Below are 22623 nucleotides of genomic sequence, written 5' to 3'. Positions count from 1 at the left end.
GTGTCCCCAGGGGCACCCTGTGGGGGATGCTCCAGGAGTATGTGGTGGGTGGCTTTTTGTTAAGGGCCATTCAGTTGCTTTACCAGAGGAGCGTGAGTTTGGTCCGCATAGGAAGTCGGAGCTGTTCCCGGTGAGGGTTGGACTCTGCCAGGGCTGCCCTTTGTCACCGGTTCTGTTCATAACCTTTATAGGCAGAATTTCTAGGCGCAGCTGTGGTGTGGAGTGTGTCGAGTTTAGTGGCAGGAGAACCTCGTCTCTGCTTTTTGCGGATGATGAGGTCCTCCTAGCTTCATCCAGCTCTGACCTTCAACTCTTGCTGGGTTGGTTCGCGGCCGAGTGTGAAGCGGCTGCGATCAGGATCAGCATCTCCAAATCTGAGACCATGGTTCTCGACCGGGAAAGGGTGGATTGCCAACTCCGGGTTGGGAGAGAGGTCCTACCTCAAGAGGAGGAGTTTAAGTATCGCAGGGTCTTGTTCACGAGTGAGGGTAGGAGGGATCGAGAGATCGACAGGCGGATTGGTTCGGCGTCTGCAGTGAAGTGGACGCTGAGCTGATCTGTCATGGTGAACAGGGAGCTGAGCCAGAAAGCCACGCTCTCGATTTACCGGTCGATCTACGTCCCAGTCCTCACGTATGGACATGAGCTTTGGGTAATGACTGAAAGAACGAGATCGCGAATACAAGCGGCTGAAATGAGTTTCCTCCGTTGGGTGGCCGGGCTCAGCCTTAGAGATAGAGTGAGGAGCTCAGACATTCGGGAGGGACTCGGGAGTAGAACCGCTGCTCCTCCGGATCGAAAGGAGTCAGTTGAGGTCGTTTGGGCATCTGGTCAGGATGCCTCGTGGACGCCTCCCTGGGGAGGTGTTTCGGACATGTTCTGTCTGCAGGAGGCCCCCGGGTTGACCCAGGACACGTTGGAGAGGTTATACCTCCAATCTGGTCCGGGAATGCCTTGGGGTCCTGCCGGAGGAACTGGTGGAGGTGGCTGGGGAGAGGACGGTCTGGAGCTCCCTAGTTGGGATGCTGCCCCCCGCAACCCGGTCCCGGATAAGCAGAGGAAGACGATGAAGACGGGATGTGATAATATTTAACATACAAAACAAAAATAATCAGTAAATTATCATATAGATAGTAAAAACTTAAACCAAAACAGGAAATTGATGTTAACCTTTGACCTCATTTTCCCTCTGCGAAGGAATGAAAGGTAGAGCTCGTGATAAAATGGATTGTTTTTTATTGACCAAATTTCCACAGGTTCAGTCAGAAACGAATCAATCTTTGGAAGTGATCTCAGACCCACAAAAACCTATGGATCTGGATGAAGATAGTCAACCCTCAATCGCCGCCACCGTCGAGGGTTTTGCCACTGGAAATGCTAACACTAACGTTAGCTAACCTTGCATTATTATAGATGGTTTTCTGTGTGGCTGTATGTGTTTATGATTTCATGGAAATTCAGCAATTTTTCATATGTTTATGATATATATTAATGATTGTTTCAGGTGTTGTCGAGGTTTTGTGCACGCATGTGTGTCTGCTAGTGTTGAAGGTGTTTTAGAGAACAATAGGTACGCATGACCACTTCCTTCATAACACCCTCAATAAAAAGACTAGATCCTTCATAGCACCTGCAGAAAACAATTTCTGGAGCCGCTGGTCCAGTGGCAGGGGTGAGGAGTGAACACCACCTCACCCCTGCCACGTGGACCTCAAGTGATAAACCTTCAACCCTACTCAATGGTCAACTTTCCTCGTGGGGTCACACATTAGGACAGTGGGAGGGTTAAGCAATGCAATAAAAAGGAAGTAATTTATTTTTTATTATTGAATTTTACCTTTTGAATTATATTTTTATACAGTTTTATATAAAACTGTTTTATAGTTTTAAGCTAATGAATTTTCCCAAGTTTTGAATTCATGTGCTCTGCATTTCTTTTCCAAAGAGGCAGTTACAAACTCCACCCTGGAATTAAGATGTCCAACATCACAAAAGCAATGCATGCATGAATCTGTGAGTTGAGGAATCAAGCAAAGCAACATAAAGTTATTGATGAGCAGCAGAATTAACAAGACAAATGTAAAACCTGTTTAAGGTCTTATAAAAGTTTGTATTTCTGACTAAAGGTGAAACACATTTGAAACACATTAGAGTTGATCTTTGCTGATTTAGTAATAAATACATGTGCTGCTGGTGCTTGGTTCCTGTTTACAGTCGTTTCATTGGTGGAAGTGTTTCAGTGTACTTAACAGTGTTGCCAACTGTTTTTGACCGAAAGTAGCTGAAGTTCCCCCCCAAAGTCGCTAGATGTCGCCAGATGACGTCACATGTGATGGCACATATTGCCCCATGATGTCATTGATGACATCATTGTGCCATATTCACAAGCATATGGCACAATGACGTCATCTGGTTTGCGTGATGACGTCACCGGTCTTGTAGAGTAAATCAAGTAAAACCCATGTGATTTCATTAAATATATATTTTTTAAAATATTTTATTAAAATACAAGCCCCATAGAATACAAAACAGCAGCCTTTAAAACATCAAGGAAAGATGGCACAAAAATGGAAGGAATATTTTTATTTTGTCTGAAGAGAATGGAACTCAAACACAAAAATATTAAATTGATAGGAATGTATGTATGATTGAATTAAAATGAATTTTCTCTTGTAATTTTCAAGTGCCTTGAGATTTATTCTTCTGTTGTGATTCAGTGCTCTATATTGACCTAACAGATAATATATATATATTTTTTATTTTTGTTTGGTTTTGTTGTTTTTAGTACTTTTGTGTAAAAAGAAGCAGGCCATATTTAGAATTTAGAAACGCTACATGCAAACTGCCAATGACCTCAGGTGTTTGTCTTACAGTATTATTCTGTTTTTTATAAAAGTTTTAATTGTGCTAGGTTATTGAACTCATCATAGAGTTCCAATGTTCCTTGAATGCACCACAAGTGGTGCGAGAAGCCATGTGTGAGTGCGACGCTGCCTGCCAGTGCCAGCCGAGCTCAGCTACCGAAATGTGTCAAGATGGCGGAAGGAGTGGTCGCCCTTTATGTAGCTCCGGTGGCTATCTCAAATAATGGACTTGTGAAAACCCACAAAAGGTTTGATTGGCCAATGGGGGTAGCGTGATCATGCTGCACGCATATGCACAGATCATTTTCTTTCTGATCCTCTGGAAGGAAGGGCAGTCCTGTCGCTTCAGATGCATCTCTAATCTGCAGGTAAAGTCGGCTACAAAGTCTTGTATTCATGATGATGTCTGGTTTTTCATCCAAAAGCAGGGATCAAATAACGGGGCAGCGTTGGTGCGCTCCAGGCAGCTGCGTTCTGCACACGGCACATTCTCAAAGTGGCGCAACCCAAAAAAAAATCGGGACATAGAAGGGGGTGCGCGGCTAAATAAGTTTGGGAACCGCTGATCTAAATGTTTGACATATAAGTCAATTATATATATATTAATATATTTGCCAACGACAAAGACCATATCATACAATAAATGAAATCATATAAATGGAACTGTCACTTTTCATATTGTAAACATACTGCTACATATAATGTAGCATATAACTGTATCTCATATTATATTAATTAATGTATTTTATTGGTATAAACTTATACCTGATAAGATATATTCGTAGAAACAAAACATATTGCTTCATATAATGTAGCCTTATGGATAAATATCTTGCTGAACATATAAGATTGGTATTTTATAAAAACATGTTTTTAATATACTGTGCAATGTTAGATTATATGCAAAGTCCCAATGTATTTTTACATATATCACAATATATAATACTGATTATCAAGAAATATATTTGACAATATATCCCGGAATAGATTTCAGTGATATATTAGGGTTAGGGTAAGGGCTAACCCTAACCCTAACCCTGACAATGCAGGCTAACATCATGACTACGTTTACATGCAGCCAATATCCGGGTTATGATCGGGTTAAGGTCGGCATTCGGGTTTCTGAGTTGATCAGAATAACCCGTTTACAAGCACAAATAGAAAGAGTTACCCCTAACTTGCATAACCCGATGTAAATGCGGACGTTGGGGTAGCGTCAGGACGTATGGACTACGTCCAGACGCAATATGCGTCTTTTCCGGTTCTTCTCGTATCCGTGAAATAGGGCTGTCGCGGTAACCGCAAGAAGAAAATATTGCGATATTAAGAAACCCACCGCGCTGCATGACGTGCCACCGCCATTACCGCACTTGATTAAATCTCGCGACAGCGCATGCTGAGAGGAAAAGTCCGTGCTGATCGAGGAGATAGTACACATGGAAGATGGAGGGAGCGGTGTCAGTGCGTCAGCTGCAGCCCAACCAGACCTTGGAGCAGGCAGTGCTGCCACCAGCGGCAAAGAAAAAAACGCTTAGAGACCTGCTAAAGTCACGGACAAGGACGTCTTCTGCAACTGTCCCGAAGAGAGTTAGAGCCGAGCTGGAGCTCACTCGCTACCTGCAGGAGGAACCCATTGACCCTAATGAAAACCCTCTGACATGGTGGCGCAACAACCACGAGAGATTTCCTTTGCTCTCCAAAGTCGCATGTAAGTACATGTGTATTTGCGCAACAAGCGCACCATCCGAGAGGGTTTTTAGTGTCGCTGGAAATGTTGTCACCCCTCTCAGATCCTCTCTCAAACCGCATAAGGTTAACATGCTGGTGTTCCTTGCGCGTAACAAGGACATGACCGAGTTATAAATCACAGTTATGCCAGGGACACACCGGCCGCGGAAGCGCCGCGAAAATGGGACCGCCTTCATTCGGCGCCCTTGTTAAGCTATTCTAAGCGTCTGATCTGAACTGAGGAGCGGCGAGCAGCGAACGAATTTCGTGAGCGATTAGCTTCTCGGCGCTTCCGCGGCCGGTGTGTCCCCGGCGTTATTCTTGTGTGTGAAAGTGAAATGACAGTGCCTGGGACATCTCATTTTGTTAGATGTTGAAGCCAAATTTGCATTTCAAAGTTAAACCTCCTGAATGTTGTTTTTAAGTTCAGTCAGAGAATGCCGTTACTGCCCTTCGATCTGCATTTAATAAAGTGTCAAAAATGGCCATGTATTTTTTCTAACATTTTTTAAATGTGTAAGCACAATGTTTCAAAGGAAATATTGCCATGTTGGGGTTATTAGGAGCGAACAATTCGTAAGCTTTAACTTACTTTTGGATTCTTCAATAAATTCTGTAAATATGGGAATATTTACTGATTTATTAATTAATTAAGATATTCTTAGATATACGGGGCACCATTCCCCTTTAACCGGGGAAAAATTGAATCCAAAACTCTTATCAGTCTTTCTTGAAGTTCGTAGAATCCTCGGAGCAGAAACGAGCAGATCTGATGGGCGTGCAGTTTAGTTTTTTTTCAGCGGTCCCGTGGGCTCAACTTGGGCACTTAGAGCTTCCGCGTGCGCAAGGGAGTCGGAGCGTTCAACAAGCGTGTCCTTACCGCCAGGTATCCTGGGCAAAAGAACGAGGTTTCTTTGTCTCTGCTGAAGATTTATGGTCTTAGTTCGCGGGAAAAGCTCCACGGCCTCCCGCACATGCGCAGAATGTGTTTCTGGTATTAGGCGGTGACATCATCCCAATGCTTCAGTGTGCAAAGCATCATGGGAAATGAAGTTTCTTGGCGCTGATGTGGTTATTTGCTTTTCAGAGCAATTTAAGCACAGTCATTTTGGAGAAAATCACTGCATAGTAATTTCCTCATGAGGTCAGACCCTCAACATTCCCCCTTTTGGTTTCGGGGATCGCGCCCAAAGCTCGATCGTCGGAAGCACAGATGGGTTTGTTCCTCATGAACGTAGGTCGACTTGATTGTCGGAAGCACAGGTGGGTTTGTCCCTTAGGACGTTGGTCTCCTTGGACGCCTTTGTCTTTGGTCTTTGTCTTGGATCCTGGCGCCTTTGGTCTTTGTCTTTGTCTTGGATCCTGGTCAGGCACAAAACAAAAGAGGATAGGAAATGGGATAGTCCCCAACGCGCATAACGAGAAGAAGCCACTCACGCAGGTGGTACGCAATGATGATGTCGTCCATGCGAGAGGTAGTAGTGTAGAAGGAGGAAGGTCGGTGGGCGGTTAACTCCACGAGGGGACACAAAGGCATCTCACCGCCGGCCATACAGTTCAGTTTATGGAGCACGCGGTGATGTACGAGGTCCATAGTTCGCAAACGCGCATTGACCTATGTGGTCCCAAGATTCCCCCCTTTTTGGTCCAAAGGGCGGATCAGGACAGTCTTTGGGCTAAAACAAGGACCATAAAACTAAGAGGTACTACAATGTGCTGGTGCGTCAGACAGAGTCATTGACAGACTGAGCTGGGCCGGCACATAACCACTAGTTAATATGTGACCAAGTACGAAACAAAAATACAGAAAACCCAAAAAAAAAAAAACATATAACATCCAAGAAAATTCATAGCAACCTTGAGGTCTCATAAAATACATTCTTAGGTCATACATTCAGTGTGTAGCTTATAAAGAATGTGACATACTGCAACACTCAGATAAAAATGTGAGGTAGACTAAAGTGAGAACTACTCTTAGGGTTACAAAATAATAAAGAAAACGTTGCTCACCCCCTTTAGACAGGTGTGGTACATTCACGCTTGGAGTTTCCCCGAACGCGGTCACGAGGCACACCGTAGGTGAGCAAGTGCATCTTATCTTGGAGTTTCTTAACACGCCTGTAGGCAAAATAAGCTATCACGGCCGTGATGAGCCATCCCATCCCCAGGGCGACCAATGTGCAGATTAAGGTGGTATAATCTGTGTCAATGTAGCGTCTTGGGTATCTATTCATGGGCGTCAAAGTAAGTTCACGCGAGGTTTGAGTGAACTTAACGAGTTTGGTTCCTTCAATCAGTAATTGTTGGTCAATTTCTAAATCGAAGGCAAAGTTATAACCCTGGAAAGCGTCCATGATCTCAATCTCTGAGTCATGCTGTTCGAGGTTGAGATGATGGAGTGCCAGGTTTCTAGTTCAAAGTGGAAATGCCTATCGTCCTTTCAAATACCAATGTTAAGCATCGACTTAAACCTATAGATGTGAGGTGTCACAATTATGGGAACATGTAACAGGAAACCGAGTTCTAATTTTTCTGCATCAACGTGAATGGGAATTGCACTACCTAGGCCGTACGCTAGGTGGATTTGTGAAAGGTGCACAGTAGAGGGGTAGCAGCTGTCAAGCTAACTTTGAGCAGGTCCAGTGGTACCAAGTACGGGGAAATACGACTTTCAACCAAGCTGTCTTGCGTGGAACTTACTTCCCTGAGCAGGTCCTGCATCAAATCTCTCACCACTCGTGTGTACACAATATCCTGATGTATGGTTTCAGACAAAGTCTTGATTGCACGTAGAGATTCATTAATCAGAGGCTAGTGTAGGTACCAGAGTACCCTGTAAGGTTTTAGTAGGTACATCCTGTTAGCGGTCTAGGAAGGAGTTTCTCTTGGTTAGTGAAAGGGACGGCGGGGGGGTGGGGGGTGGGGGTGGGGGCTGGTTCTTTGTCGGTTAGTACATGTTAGTGGGTTAAACGTGCACTTTCCCCCCCTTTCCATTTCCATGCATAGAACTATGTGGAGACTACGTCGACCTCCTGCGGGGAGTCTGGTCTCTGTACCCGCGGGGATGGTTTGACGTAGGGTTTGATTTGGTTTGCATGCACCCATTTGTAGACAGGCTCCTGTCTCGCTTTGGTGATGCGTAACCTGTATGCAACTGGAGAGAGTTTTGCCACGATCTCAAATGGTCCTGACCAGCAGGGCAGGAACTTCTTAGCTTTGCGTGCCGGTTGGGCGAACCGAAAGTAGAATACATTGTCACCCACCTCGTATTCGCGGCTGGTTGTCTTTTGGTCGTAGTAGGCTTTAGCGCCTTCTACGTTGGTCTCCAGTTTCTTCTGAGCGTGCACGAACGTAGCTCTGAGGTGTGTTTTCAAGTCTGCCACATACTGATGAGCGGTATAGGCAGTGGCAACACTGACATCCTCTGGGTGATACAGGAGGTGCAGTGGTAGAGTCATCAGTCTGCCGGTCATCATCTCAAAGGGCGTAACCCCCGTGGATCGCTGGGGAGTGGACCGTATGGCCATCAGGACCAGAGAGAGCTTGACGTCCCAGTCCTTCCCAGTGGAGCAGACGTACTTTTTGAGCATAGAGACGACCGTGCGGTTCATCCGTTCGACCTGTCCGGATGACTGTGGGTGATAGGGGAGGTGGAATCTCACTTCCACTCCCAGAAGTTCAAACAGGGACGTCATTACACTGGATGTGAAATGAGTTCCTCGGTCAGAGTCAATGCAGAGTGGAAGTCCCCATCGACTGAAAACGTGGTTAATCAGCAGTACAGCGGTTGTGACGGCTGTATCGTTTGGCGCTGGAAGGCACTCCACCCAATTCGTGAAACTGCAAGTTACAGTTAGCATATATTTGTTTCCTCTTGCCGATTTGGGAACCGGTCCAACCCAGTCGATCTGCAGGTGGGACCAGGGGAAGGTTATTCCCCTGCGTTGCAGTGGTGCTCTAGCAAGCGGCTGGGAGGGTTGAAACTGGGCACAGACGAGGCAGCCTTGGACATAGCTGTGTACGTCCTTGGACATCGACGGCCAATATGCTACTTCTGTCAGTGACGCGAGGGTAGCTTTTGCTCCACGGTGACCTCCAACCGGAGTGTCGTGGGCGTAGGCAATCATCACTCCTCTGTGGTCGAGTGGAACAACCCAGCGCGGCGGACTGTGATCGTCACGCATGTAAACTAACAAATCGTTTTGTAGTTTCAGGTGCGCGAGTTGACGATGCAGGGTTACCAAATCTCGACTTGCGCCAGTAGGTGGTGACGGTTGTTTAGACATCGGGCCCTTTTGGAGAAGCTCGCGGATGAACTTCAGGTCAGGATCTTGTTCCTGCATGGTGACTAGGTCCGCGTCCTGTGGTTGTCTGCCTAGAAACACGGGTACCCCAACGGTCCGAGGTTCGTCTGCCTGTTTAGCATGGCGACGAGTAATCGCGCAGACCTCGTGAACGGCCTTGGGTGGAAGCCACTCGTCTTTGAATTCCCAGAAGGTTCCCTGGTCAGCACCGAGCTTAGCAAGGCGGTCTGCTTCGTCATTACCATCTTTCTCCGGACCTAGGGTCCTGGAGTGACCTTTGACCTTTTTCCAGTAGACCATTATGCCTTTCTCAGTGGTGAGCAGATCACACGCTAGGAATAACTCAGAGTGTTTCACATCTCTGTTCCTGGCATTTTCATGTGGTTCTCCTTCCACATGGGGAAGTGAGAAATGAAGCTGTGTCTAGCGTAGTTTGAATCAGAGCAAAGGACGATTTGAGTGATGTCCAAGGCTGCCGCCTGCTGGAGGGTTATCAACACTGCAGCAATTTCGGCGTACTGACTAGACTTTTGGCCCAACTGGTAGTGATTTGGTTGCTTAGTGTCACAGTCCACCCAAACGACTCCAACCCCGGCACGGAGCTGGCCTTCGTGAAGGTAGGCGCATCCATCAGTGTAAACTTTCGGAAGCCCTTGGCAAACATTCTCATCAAAGTAGCGATGATTGGATACGGTTGGGTAGACTGCGGCAGGTGTGTCCAGTGGGCCCATGACGGAGTCAGAGTCACAGTGCTGGCAGCCTGCTAGCCCTTGTCCTAGCGCTAGCTTGGTGTTCTGACCATACTTGACCTCAATGTTGTATCCTTGGAGCACCATCATCCACGTCGCAATGCGACTGTTTGACACTCTTCCTTCGTGCAGACGCTGGCTGTTTAGGAAGGTGACAGGCTGATGACATGTTTCAATGATCACTTTCTGTCCACCGATGTAACTACGAAAGTGTTTGACGGCCCAGACTGTAGAGAGGAGAGCTCTCTCGCAGTCTGAGAACTGGAGTTCCACCTTGCTCAGAGGCTTGCTGGCGTATGCCACAACTCTCATGTCCTGATCGTGTTTTTGCTTCAAAGCAGCGCTCAGGCAGTGAGAGGAGAAAGTAGCCTCTATGTAGAACTCTTTATCCTTGTCTGGGTAAGCCAGACAGGGTGCGGACGCCAACTTCTGTTTTAGGAACTGGAAGGAGAGTTCTTGGGGTCTGTCCCACACGAAAGGTGTGTCATTCCGAAGCAGCTCAGTGAGGGGCCTCGCTGTTTCAGCGTACTCCTCAATGAACTGCCTGGAGTAGTTGCAGACTCCGAGGAAGCTCCTGAGTTCAGTCAGATTAGCTGGGGCTTTGATGTCCTGAATGGCTCTAATGCGTCCCGCTTGGGGCTCGACTCCATTAGGGCCAACCAGCAGTCCAACATACTCCACTTTGGTTCTACACCACTGTCCTTTGAGAATCGCCAATTTAGCTCCGGCGTCAGTGAGCTGTTGCAGCACGTGACGGAGTTCGGCCAGGTGTTCCTCGAAGGTTCGACTCCTCATCAAGATGTCATCGACATATATGAGGTTCCCTCTGGAAGCAGCATCTGACATGGCTTTGTGGAGGAAGATGTTGAACTCGGCAGGTGAGTTAGAGTAGCCAAAGGGGCAGCAGTTCCAAGTATATTGGCGATTTCCAAAGGAGAAAGCCAGTTTATACTGGTCCGCCGGCTCAACCTTCATGGTCCAGAAGCCGTTGGCTATGTCAACCGTAGAGAAGAAACGAGCATCTCTGACTCTGGCTAGCTCCTGATCTAAATGGATCATAGGCCACATGGAGAGAGGTACTTGTTTGTTCAGTGCGCGATAGTCTATGGTGAGACGCCATTTCCCAGTCGGTTTCAGAACCGGCCAGATGGGAGAGTTGTAAGTGGAGTTACACTCCCTGATGATGTTTTTCTCCTTCAGCTGATCGAGGATCTCCTGGATCGACTCATAAGCAGCGAGGGGAATCTTGTACTGACGTACAAAAGTAGGAGGGGCATTCGGGTTTGTTGGAATGCGAACCGTATGCAGGTTTGTGAGTCCACAGTCCAGGGAGTCCCTGGATAAGACGGACTGAAACTCATAAAACAGGCTTCTAAGCTCTGCTCTCTGCTCCTCTGACTCCAGCGCATCCGCTTTGTCAAGCTGCTGGCTGACTTCGGCCTCGAAGCCGTCATAAGGTTCAGAGGAGGAGGGTCTCTGGTGTTCCGGGCTTTCAACCGGTGACTCAGAGGGTTGAGTATTTATTGCAAAAACTGTTAGACACTGACCGCCGTCAGTATCTAAGGTTGCACTGCAAATGGGTTCCTCAGGAAGGGCTTCATGCCGCTTGATGGTAATCATTTGTGAGGGGAAAGTACTGAATGTGTCTGCACCAACCTGTCTGTCGTTCAAGAACAACGGAAGTTGTCCGATCACGGGGACTGAAAGTTCGAAGTCATGGAATGAGCTATCTATCAGCATGCCCAAGGGCTTTCCTGCCGGCATGTGGATAGGACTCCGGGTCGGATTTTCGACCAACAAGTAGGCAGAACGATTGTTCAGCTCCAAGAGTGGCGTGCCACAGACAGCTAAGTTGAGCTCCAAGAAGTGTGGTGATGGCTGGAAGAAGGCCTGTGTGCCTGGCAGCTTCTGATGCTTCATCAGAGTCAGACGAACAGGCACTCCTTTGACCAGTGGGGGCAGAACCGTGCTGGCCTCAACCACTGCGCGGCAGGCCTGTGGAATGGTCTGACCGGACAGCAAGTGTTCAGGGCCTTCTGAGCCAGGCTCAGAGGATGGTGTGGCTCGGGCCCAAAGGACTTGATTGCAAGTGTCCAGCTGGGCACCGAGTCGAACCAGCAGATCTGCTCCAATGAGTGCAGGTGGATCAAGCTGTGGTATGATGCTGAATGTATGTGTGAGCTGTCTTGCTCCAAGTTGGATAGTCAGAGAGCAGACCTCTGGCGCTTTCAGGAGCCTCTGCGGCCAAGTAGGTGACAAGAGCCGATGGCTACGTGTCACACTGACCAGAAGGGGGTCCTTCTGACGCAGGTGTTCAAACGTCTGCTGGCTGATGGCTGACTTTTCTGACCAAAGAGCAAGGCGAGCATCTGAGATGTGGGTGCAGTTGATGGTAAGACCACCAACTATGTGTGGTGCATATAGGTTGATGCTCTGCTGGATACCGGCTCAGAAATCACCCTGATGTGCTCCACACTGTTCCATCGCGTGTCCGACACCATGCGGTCGCTCGGGAAACCAGTCCAGGTAGAATCCTGTGACCTGAAAATCACCAGCTACACCCAGACCCGGGAGTGTATCACTCACCGGGCGTAGCTGGATATCACCTTCCAAGACATGACTCTGGTTCACCCGTTTTATGTCTGCCAGCTAGACACTGAACCACTTCTCATTGGTCAGGACCTGCTTGAACGTCTAGCTCCCCTCATCGACTGTCAGAAGGGTCAACTTTGGGCCCAGGTGGACACACCTAAGCCCTGGAACCCGGATAGCAGCCGACCATCCTCCATTCTTGAAGTCAGCATAAGTGAGCCGCAAAACCCTTGTTCCAAGGTCATGCCCCTCCCTACGGCTCCCACAGACGATGACCGCCTGCAAAGGCATGAAACCGCTCCTGGAACTCCTCTCCGCACACATTCATCTTTTCTCTGCTCGCTGAAGAACGTCAGCCTGCAGCCATATGCCTCACACGGGGCACCAATTAATGTTGGGGTTATTAGGAGCGAACAATTCGTAAGCTTTAACTTACTTTTGGATTCTTCAATAAATTCTGTAAATATGGGAATATTTACTGATTTATTAATTAATTAAGATATTCTTAGATATACGGGGCACCATTCCCCTTTAACCGGGGAAAAATTGAATCCAAAACTCTTATCAGTCTTTCTTGAAGTTCGTAGAATCCTCGGAGCAGAAATGAGCAGATCTGATGGGCGTGCAGTTTAGTTTTTTTTCAGCGGTCCCGTGGGCTCAACTTGGGCACTTAGAGCTTCCGCGTGCGCAAGGGAGTCGGAGCGTTCGACAAGCGTGTCCTTACCGCCAGGTATCCTGGGCAAAAGAACGAGGTTTCTTTGTCTCTGCTGAAGATTTATGGTCTTAGTTCGCGGGAAAAGCTCCACGGCCTCCCGCACATGCGCAGAACGTGTTTCTGGTATTAGGCGGTGACATCATCCCAATGCTTCTGTGTGCAAAGCATCATGGGAAATGAAGTTTCTTGGCGCTGATGTGGTTATTTGCTTTTCAGAGCAATTTAAGCACAGTCATTTTGGAGAAAATCACTGCATAGTAATTTCCTCATGAGGTCAGACCCTCAACAGCCATGAGTTTAGTAATTAACAAACAAATTTGCTAAGTACATAAATAAAAACGGGGTGCAATAATATCGCATACCGCAATATTGAGCTGCCCTGACTCACCGCAGGGGGAATTCCTCAACCGCGACAGCCCTACCGTGAAAACAACATTCTTCCCAGTTTGGAAGAGATAGCGATCGCGCTTGTTTGCGCTTTAGTTTCCTCGTCACTCCGAAAGTGTGGTGCTGTGCCGCGACTTGCCATTTTGCTCCCAACTTGTTTTTTACTTCCGGTGTTCTGGCGCATACAAGACGTCTTGCTACTCAAAAGACCAAGATTCCTTGCGAACAGAGCATGCGCAGAACACACGCTTTGATGGGGATATCCCGATATGCGTTTACACGACCAAACATTCGGGTTAGAAAAGGGTTACCCCAGGTGTAGTAACCGGGTTTTTAAAAACCCGGTTATGAGCATATCCGGGTTTCTGGCGGTGTTTACATGGACCTGCGGAACCGGGTTATTGTGAATATTCGGGTTTTAAAAGGGTTACTGGCTGCATGTAAACGCACTGCATGTTTAACTCCTCTGATAGAAATGTTTGACTCCTATAAATATAATCATTAACAGAGTTTATGAGGAGCAACTGACTCACCTCAAACGTGCTGCCTGTGGTGTCAAACTCAGGAGGCACAAAGGAGCCCTCTGGATCATCTGCAGGTCACAAACATCAGTTAGCTTTATGATGAATTATGTTTGGCACACATTACTTCATCAGGAACAATGCATGTCATTAAATGTTCTGGTACAGGTACAATTCTCCTGGTACATTTTCACCACGATGAGATAAAAATCAGAGGTCCAGCGAGACAGTTCCTGACAAACAAGACAGGAGGTGAAGCTGTCCAGCAGGACTGGCTTAGATGGCATGGATGGATGGATGGATGAGAAGTGATCCATAAACATGCTGTCCACTCGGACACGAGTGGTTTCTGATCTGGGAAAAACAGGTCAGATGGACCAGAGGAGAGCGGCTGAGAACAGCTGTAGCTTTGTCTTCTGGGGTTAAGGGTCCAACTCTGGGCTCCTCTTATGATTTCTTCTCTTCCTTTGGGCTCATTATTCCCTTCTTCCTCAGACTCTTTTGCTTTTTCATTGCCTCTTTTATTCGGCGCTCTTTCTGTTCATCTTTGAGCTCCACTCTTTTTATCCGTCCATCTTCACCTTCTCCTATTTATTGTTCTTTTCTCATTTTCTTTCTTACAGCTGCTTACAAACCTCATCACTGATGAAGATATAGTTTCCTGTAGACCGAACACTCTTCGTCTTTCATGTCATTGCTGAGTGTTTTAAAACAAAGCCGCTGTCAATTTGATGCTCTAAATAAATAATAAGATTGCAGTGTTTCTTCATCATCATCATCATCATCATCATCATCATCACAGACTCTTAGTACATGACCCTCTGCTAGCTTACATGGATGCTTCTGGTTTGTCATCCCAGCTGTGCTCAGGCTGAGTGCCTTAATGTTTACATAAATATGGAGGTGGAGACAAATAACAATATTCGTGTACTAATATAACTGCTTTTTTCTTTATTTAATCAGGGAAAATGTTTGAGAACAAGTTCTCATTTACAAGCATGACCGAGAGCCTCGGACAATATACAAGAGAACAACAGCAAAAACATGAAAACCTTTAAGCATATAAGAACAAATAAAATGACAATAATAGAATTGTAGGCAGGCTGTAAGAAAACCTGAGTCTGGAAGTGAGAGATGATTTAGACACATATAACTTATAAACGCAGAGCTTATGAATAAGCATTAAGGGTTTACACGATGACGCTCACATAGATCACTGCTAACATGTAACTTTGGTCTTGGCTGCACTCAGACTAGCTGTTAGCTTATCAACCCAATAAGAAAAACTATTTCTCTGAGCAGAGGCTGTTCGATAAGACATTTATGATGGGTAAGATTTTTAGTTTTACACAGAAACTCGTTTTCTTTCTTTCATTTAACATTTTTATTTAAAACGTGAGAATAAAAAATATGAGGCAGTTGAGTGCAGGGGGCGTGTCAATCTGATGAGCCACAACCGTGTTTTAGCACAATGAAGACACACACGCACATGCATGCATGCATACACTTGCACACTCACGCACGCACTCACACACGTGCACACGCATAAACATGAAAGCACACTCATACACGTGCACACACATACACATACATGCAGGCATACACACACATGTGCACACTGTAATGTCCAGAAATGGTCAGTTTTCACCTACATATTGGCCTTTTCGGTGACCGGTCATCTACAGACATGAATCTGCCTCTCTGTTCTCTTAATCTTCCGAGCTGCAGGAAAGATTCGCCACTGCGTGTTTACACTCTGATTGTCAAAATCATGTTCCTTCCTCAAGGTTCCTCTCTGCCAAGCTGCGGCCTTGTCTCTCCGCTTGCTTCACAGGACAAAAGATGAACTTCTACTACTCATAAGTTAAATAATCATTAAATAATAACATGGTTAAATGAACAAATGTTAAGTGAATAATAAAATTTATGTTTGATTAATCTGTGCTTAAATTACTGATGTTGAAATGAATATTATGATGATCAGTAATGTTTGGTTTAACAAGTGAATCATTATCTACACTCATACATAATGTTCATAAGATAAAGTTAAAGTAATTTCTGCACATAGATATTTCCTTAGCCACAAATCAGAGCATCCTGTATCTGAAAGAAGGCGTGATGTTCTGAGGGTTTGTTGTTAACACCCCTTAACATGGCACGTCCTGATTGGCCAAGTAAATCATAATATGAGAATATTAAAACAGTCACTTGTGAAAAAAAAAACAGTCACTTGTGGGCTGAACCATCATTCCAGCATTCTGTGAGATTCAGCATCCTGTTAGTTGAGCTAACTCTAACTGGCCATCGGAGGAAAACTCTCTAGCCACCGCATCTCTTGACAAGCTTTTGACAAGCTAAAAGCTACGGTTCCTTCAGCTATTCAGAAACAGCTGCTCTAGACGCAAACTAGTTCCAACCTGTGTGCCTGGTGACATCTCTGGACTGGAGCGTCGGTGCTGCGGTTAATCTACTGAACCTCGGTGCCCGGAGGTCATCCGACCTCCCTGACCTCCAGATCCGCGAAGAGGGTCTCCAAAGAAAGGGTGAGGTAGAACACACATGATTGCGTCTGATGCCGTTTTGATAAGAAACAACTTCATAGTTTAATGCAAATCAAATTGTTTTTACAGCCAGAACTCAGTTCTTCTAGATACAAGGTTCTGATAAACACACACCATTAAATCACCATCCATCACATCCCATCCTCTTAGATCGGGGTGGTCCATCGAGGACCGATATCCAGCATATTTTAGTTTCCACCCTGCATCATCACACCTGGTTTCAATCAGCAGGTGATTAACAGGCTTCTGCAGAGCTTGATGAGCTGCAGAACAGGTGAATCGCTCACTGAATCAGAAGTGTTGGAGCAAAGACATGCAGGATACCGGCCATTGAGGACCAGGGTTCCCCACTCCTGTCTTAGATTCATCCATCACAGTAGTCTTAGTTAACTTATCATGTTTTTAACTGTTTAGAAAATAAAATTTCTTATCTTTTATAAACCTGACTGTCTGAATTGAAACGAAGTGTGTTGATCCCTGAAAAAGCAAAGAATCCTAGAATCTTCTGATTAAACATCCAAAGACCAAGCAGGTTGATATCCTATATTTATATAGAATATCACAGCTTATTGGTCATAAGTAAAAGTAATATATTAAGCTTAAAAGCAACAATATTTACCCCCTACAACACGCACACTCACACCATCGGTCTGGTGTTCCTGCAGTAATTAACCAGCTGAAAGGAACATCATCGACACTCATGGTTCTCACAGACATCTGCAGCTCACCTCATGAATCAGGTCATTTTGGATTTGGCACCTTTAACTGAGTCAACTATATAGCAAAGAAGGCTGAGAGTGCAATGTTCCAAATAACCATAAACAAGATTTGATCAACAAAAACAGAACAGACTTCAGAACACAACCCCAAAAGTTCAGCTGATGAGGGATTCAATCATCACAGTCATGTTCTGTGTGACTCATTTAAAGTAGCTGCAGCACTTCAACACATCCTTGTTGTGTGTGTGTGTGTGTGTGTGTGTGTGTGTGTGTGTGTGTGTGTGTCCAAGAGTAGAAAAGCACAGAACAAATCATATCATAAAAGTATGAATCCTTCTGCTTACCGAGGAGCAGAGGTGTCCAAAGTACCACACTCAATACTCAGGTGAAAGTATAGTTACTAGGGTTTAAGAAGTATCAATTCAAACTTTTAACTCAAGAGTAAAAAAAGTTCTGTTTCAAATCTACTTCAAGTATAAAAGTAATGTAAGTAGAAAGGACAAGAGCTAAAGGCCATTAAACAGAATGAAATGACTGTTTTCCACCAAAAGTCATTTCCCCCCTCCTCTGACACAGAACTAGTCTGCATGAGATATGGCCTCAAGGTCTCATGCATTTGCTATAAACTGCTTCTTTCCAGCTCAACAGAAGAATGAAGAATGGACTTTCTCCTTTTAATTAATCAAAGAACTCTATTTTAATAAGCTAATCATGCAAAGTGTTAGTCAATAGATAAGATGTGACCAATCTGTGGAATCAAAATAATACTTTATTATAATCCTATAGAATATAAAGTTACTGTGACTTTAAGTGTTTCCACTAGGACTGATTTCATGTAGCGTTAAAAGACATGACACATTGTTTTACTGATCCATTCAGAATCTGCCAGATCTGACGGAGGCGTGGTTTTGGTGGTGTTTGGTAAGTCTGTCAACTTTTCATTCGACCATAAACCAAAACATCCGAGGTATAAAACTATGCCCACGCCATCTCTAACGCCAGTGTTCTAGAGAAGTTGTCAGAGTGGCCAATCCGTAACTTTCCTCTTCAGCCTAAAGAACCAACGACAAGCTGGAAAACTCTGTTGCAGTTCCAACTGCTGCAACGGTTCCTTTCAGAATAAAAGCTGAACCATCAAGACCTAGGTTTGGGTCTCGCTAGACGCCAACAAAATTGTCGTGACCCAGAAGTATCTCAAGACTGGTGGTCGGCTGCCGCAGCTGCTTCTACAAGCTCCAGCTCCATAAGGTCAAGCTTGACCTTTACACCTCCTGATCTAGAAGTGGACTTCCGCTCAGGGTTTGTAGACCGACAGAACGGCGTAGAATGTGTTTATGAATCTCCTAATCAAAGCTTAGCGCGAAGACATCACCTTCAGTTCCCACCAGAACTAATCGCTTCTTCGGATTTGCTGGTTCTGAGCAACATTCCACACTACACCATTCTCCGTTTCATCCACCTTAGTTACACCATACATTTAGTTTAAAGGAGCATGGGGCAGGAATTGTCCAAAAACAAAAAGTACATGTTCATTCTTGAGAAGCTTATGGGTGATGAAGCATTTTAAACTAAAAAGAATGATGAAACCAGTTTATCATTCCATTTTGTTAATCAGGCTTTGTGCTGCAAAATGCAAAACATTCCTGATCCGAATTTCCCGCGCCGTTTTGCGGATATGACGTTAATTGACGCTTCAAGCGCGTTCTCGACAAGGTTCAAACCCGGAAAAACATTTGGAAGCTTGCTAGGTGGCGGTAACGCGTCTTTCACTACTAGCCACGTTAAAACCCCAAACAGAGGAGGAAGAACCCTGGAAATGGATTCTACAACTAGCAAACGACCAAGCGCAACTCAAAGCCTACTAAGGTGGCACTAAGAAGAAGGTTTTATCAGCGGCATCTCGAGAGTCAAAAAGAAAATATGATAAAAGTCGGTCAGGGACCCGAATATCTATTGGTTACGCTCTGGAAGAATGGAGGCTGCTTCAACTGGACTTGGGCGTGAAAAGGATGCGGACATGGCGCATTTTCTATTGACCAGGTAAGTGTTGTATTAGCTGGTCTCCTTATTTCTGCTGTAGGTTTCAGTAACGAGTAGGTAAACATATCAGAGCTGTATCTGCACAATTTGAGAAAGTAAAATAAAACTTATGGATTTAGATAATACTGATTTAGGTAATCTAACAAATCTTTGTGCAGATAAACAAGAAACTTATCTAAGCTAACGGTGTTTAGCATATGGCTTCCTGGTCAGTTTGAAAAAGCTAAAAGCAACCAAGGAGTTACCGGATCACTTCTACGTTTTGTGGACGACACGCCGCATGTGTTTGGAGATAAATGGATGCTCCGTTTATTCTGACGAGAAAAGTAAACAGAGCTTGATTTGATTATATGACGTCACTGATCAGCCGGAGAGAGCTAGCGTGCGTAGCATGTTAGCTGCGATCACGCTTCAGTTTGTAGAAGAGAACGGACATTTTCTAAACCAAAGATGAGTCTTTAGAATTATGTCATATTTGATCTACAGTCCAACCTCTAAGCAGGACTGTTACTTCAGTAGATAATGTTATTCGTGGGGTTTGTGTAACAGAACCCCATTGGAATATATTTCCCTAGCGCTATTGCTGAGAATAAATAAAATTAGGATTCATAAGAATAAATAATAAGTCAGCCATAACAACACGTTTGACTAAAAGTAAAGTTTGTGTTTATTTTTCTAAATTTGTCCAGTTGAATGTAGGTCAGAATAAAATATGTTTGTGAAAATGATAAATAAATTTTTTTATAACTGACCTGCATTTTCATATTACTAGTTGTGCCACAGGTAAAGAAGCTTAGCCATTATTGATCTATGTAAACAGAAGGTGTAGAGTCTCAACCAACTTGTTGACATTTTTGTTTAAAAATGTGTTTTCCAGCTACCGGAAGAAGCAGGCTCCTGAAACTGCAATTCAGGGAGAACAGCAGCTAAAATGTGGCATCGATTATCTCCAACTGAACCTGTGTCTGAGGGGTTAGTATCTTTTCTGTAAAACAAATATTCACGTTTTTGTGCTATGATTGTCATGTTCCTGGGCAGAGGTGAGTCACACCTTCTCCTCTCACCAGACTCTAACTTAATTCTCCACAGGTGAGGAGCAGTGGGAGCGGCAGCTGCAGGAGATTTCCCAATCAGGGACGCGGGTTCAAAAGGAGGATGGAGACACATCACTTTGCCGGATGATTGCACCAGTTTAGGTAGCACCAGCCACTCGACTCTGAACTTTGATCTTGTTAATTCGTGTTTTGACTCGCCTTCGACTAGTGGATTTATGACCTTGGATTGTATTTTGGATTTGGAATTGGATTATCCCTTACGCCTGTTTTTGTCTCGCTCAGGATCATCTCATCATCTACTCACCCTCGCTGTCTTCGTTTTCTGGAACATACTCATCACGTCCCATCCTCCTCCGCCGTTCCTGTTTGGCTTTCCCTCTGCTACCTCACCCTCCTGGATCTCTCATCCTCTGCCCAGCGTCCTCCCCGGCTTCCCCTCCTCTCCTGATTAACCTGAGCACCTCAGAGACTCGAGCCGCATTGCTCATCCCACAGGACTTCCCTGTGCTGTTTCAGTTCCCGTTTTTATAATAAAGACATTTTACTTTACTGCTTTGGACTACGTGTGCTGATTCTGCATGTCTTGGGTTAGACACTTACCTCGAGCCATGACAGAATCATCCGGCCACACATCTAATCCAGCGGAATCAGCACTCGCGGATCTGGCTACCCGGATGTCCCAACAAGAGCAGACACTTCCCGTCCTCATGGAGCAGCTGAATATCACCAACCAACGTTATCAACGTTTGGAGACCGTCCTGCAGCAGCTTCAGGAGCAGCTCTCCTCTACAGCCTCGGGTTCCGTCCCCGCTCCAGCGACAGCCGCCGCTCCGGCGTTCGGAACAGAACCACACGCACACGCCTCGGGAGGTGTGGTTTCACCTGGACCGGAGGCGCTCGGCTCTCCGGAAATCACCCACTTCCGTTCGGCTCCTCCTCGGCAATGTCCGACCTTCTCCGGTGAATTCGAGGATTGCTTTGGGTTTCTGCTACAGTGCCGCCTAGCGTTTGAAGACTCCCCGAGGTCTTTTCCTACTGACTCAATGAAGATCTCGTTTATTGTTGGACTACTTAGGGGCAAGGCGCTTCGGTGGGCGGAGGCTAAGAGCAGAAATCCTAATTTCCTGTCTGGTTCTTACCCAGACTTTCTGGAGGATTTTAAACTGACGTTTTGCAGTTCAGAGACCACCACTGACATCAGAAAAAGACTGTTGCACCTCTCGCAGGGAAGAAGGTCAGTGGCTGACATGTCTCTGGAGTTTAGGACCTTGGCTGCAATGACATCATGGGGAGACGATTCCCTTAAAGCAGCATTCATCGAAGCGCTGAACGATCGGGTAAGGAACCAGCTGGCTCTTTGCCCCGAGCCATCAACCCTGGACGGACTGATCTCATTATGCATCTCTATCGACAAGAGACATAGGGAGCTTCAGAAGACACCGTTCAGGGATTTGTCACCACCTGCAGCACATCGTCCATCCCACAGGTCTCCTCCTCTGGACTCACCCGAGGAGCCCATGCAGGTGGGACGTACCCACCTTACTCCGGAGGAGCGCCAACATCGTTACAGTAAAGGTTTGTGCCTTTACTGTGGGAAACCAGGACACATGGTGCACACCTGCCCTGCGGCGTCAAAAGGGCGTGCCCACCAGTAGTTCCGGGAGTTCTGGTGGGCAGTCATTCAGGTAAAGAAACCTCCCGTTTTCTTATTGACTGTGCTTTGACTGTTAACAGTCGTCGCCACCAGACAACTGCTCTAGTAGACTCAGGATGTGAACAGTCATTGGTGGACCCGCAACTGGTGCGGGATTGGGGACTGTCTACTGATCCACTGCCGGAACCTTTAACGGTGTCCTCCCTGGATGGGAGGCCCCTGGCCACAATCACCCACCGGACCCAACCACTCCAGCTCCAGGTCTCAGGTAACCACACGGAGATGATCTCATTATTTGTGTTTCCCTCCCCGCAGAACCAAGTAGTTCTAGGCCATTCCTGGCTTAGGGTACACAACCCGTGTTTGGACTGGAGATCAAGCCGTGTGGAGACCTGGAGTCCGGAGTGTCATCTTACCTGCCTGACCTCTGCTTCCTCTGGATCTAATGACTCTGAAAAGACTCTTGTGGAGCCGCCCGATCTGACCCAGGTACCAAGTGAGTACCATGACTTACAGCAAGTATTCAGTAGAGATCAAGCAGCCACGTTGCCACCTCACCGTCCATTTGACATTGGAATCGACCTGTTGCCAGGAGCTCCGCTCCCAACCAGCCGCCTCTACAGTCTGTCCAAACCTGAACAGGACAGTATGAGGAAATACATCACCGAGGCCTTGGCCAATGGCATAATCAGGCCATCCACCTCGCCTCTGGGAGCTGGTTTTTTCTTCGTGGC

At 46.0% G+C, this 22623-nt stretch overlaps 1 protein-coding gene across 19 annotated transcripts in view; it reads right to left on the bottom strand.

The window, feature by feature from the left end:
• The window catches only part of LOC107375783 (kinase non-catalytic C-lobe domain-containing protein 1), a 116896-nt gene that overhangs the window by 78916 nt on the left and 15357 nt on the right, over window positions 1–22623 (bottom strand). For 18 of the 19 annotated variants that reach the window (XR_011515655.1, XR_011515659.1, XR_011515656.1 and 15 more), the window contains exon 3: window positions 13873–13931. The exons of the other annotated variant lie outside the window; for it this stretch is intronic. Coding sequence is in view for 13 of the 18 variants with exons in the window: in XM_070542275.1 (XP_070398376.1) it covers window positions 13873–13931 (59 nt within the window). In the remaining 5 variants the exon portion in view is untranslated. The remainder of the gene's footprint in view (window positions 1–13872; window positions 13932–22623) is intronic. 19 annotated transcript variants of the gene reach the window in all.

This window comes from Nothobranchius furzeri, chromosome 12 (assembly GCF_043380555.1).
Source record: "Nothobranchius furzeri strain GRZ-AD chromosome 12, NfurGRZ-RIMD1, whole genome shotgun sequence".
NCBI lineage: Eukaryota > Metazoa > Chordata > Actinopteri > Cyprinodontiformes > Nothobranchiidae > Nothobranchius > Nothobranchius furzeri.
This window is presented reverse-complemented; position numbering and strand designations above follow the sequence as displayed.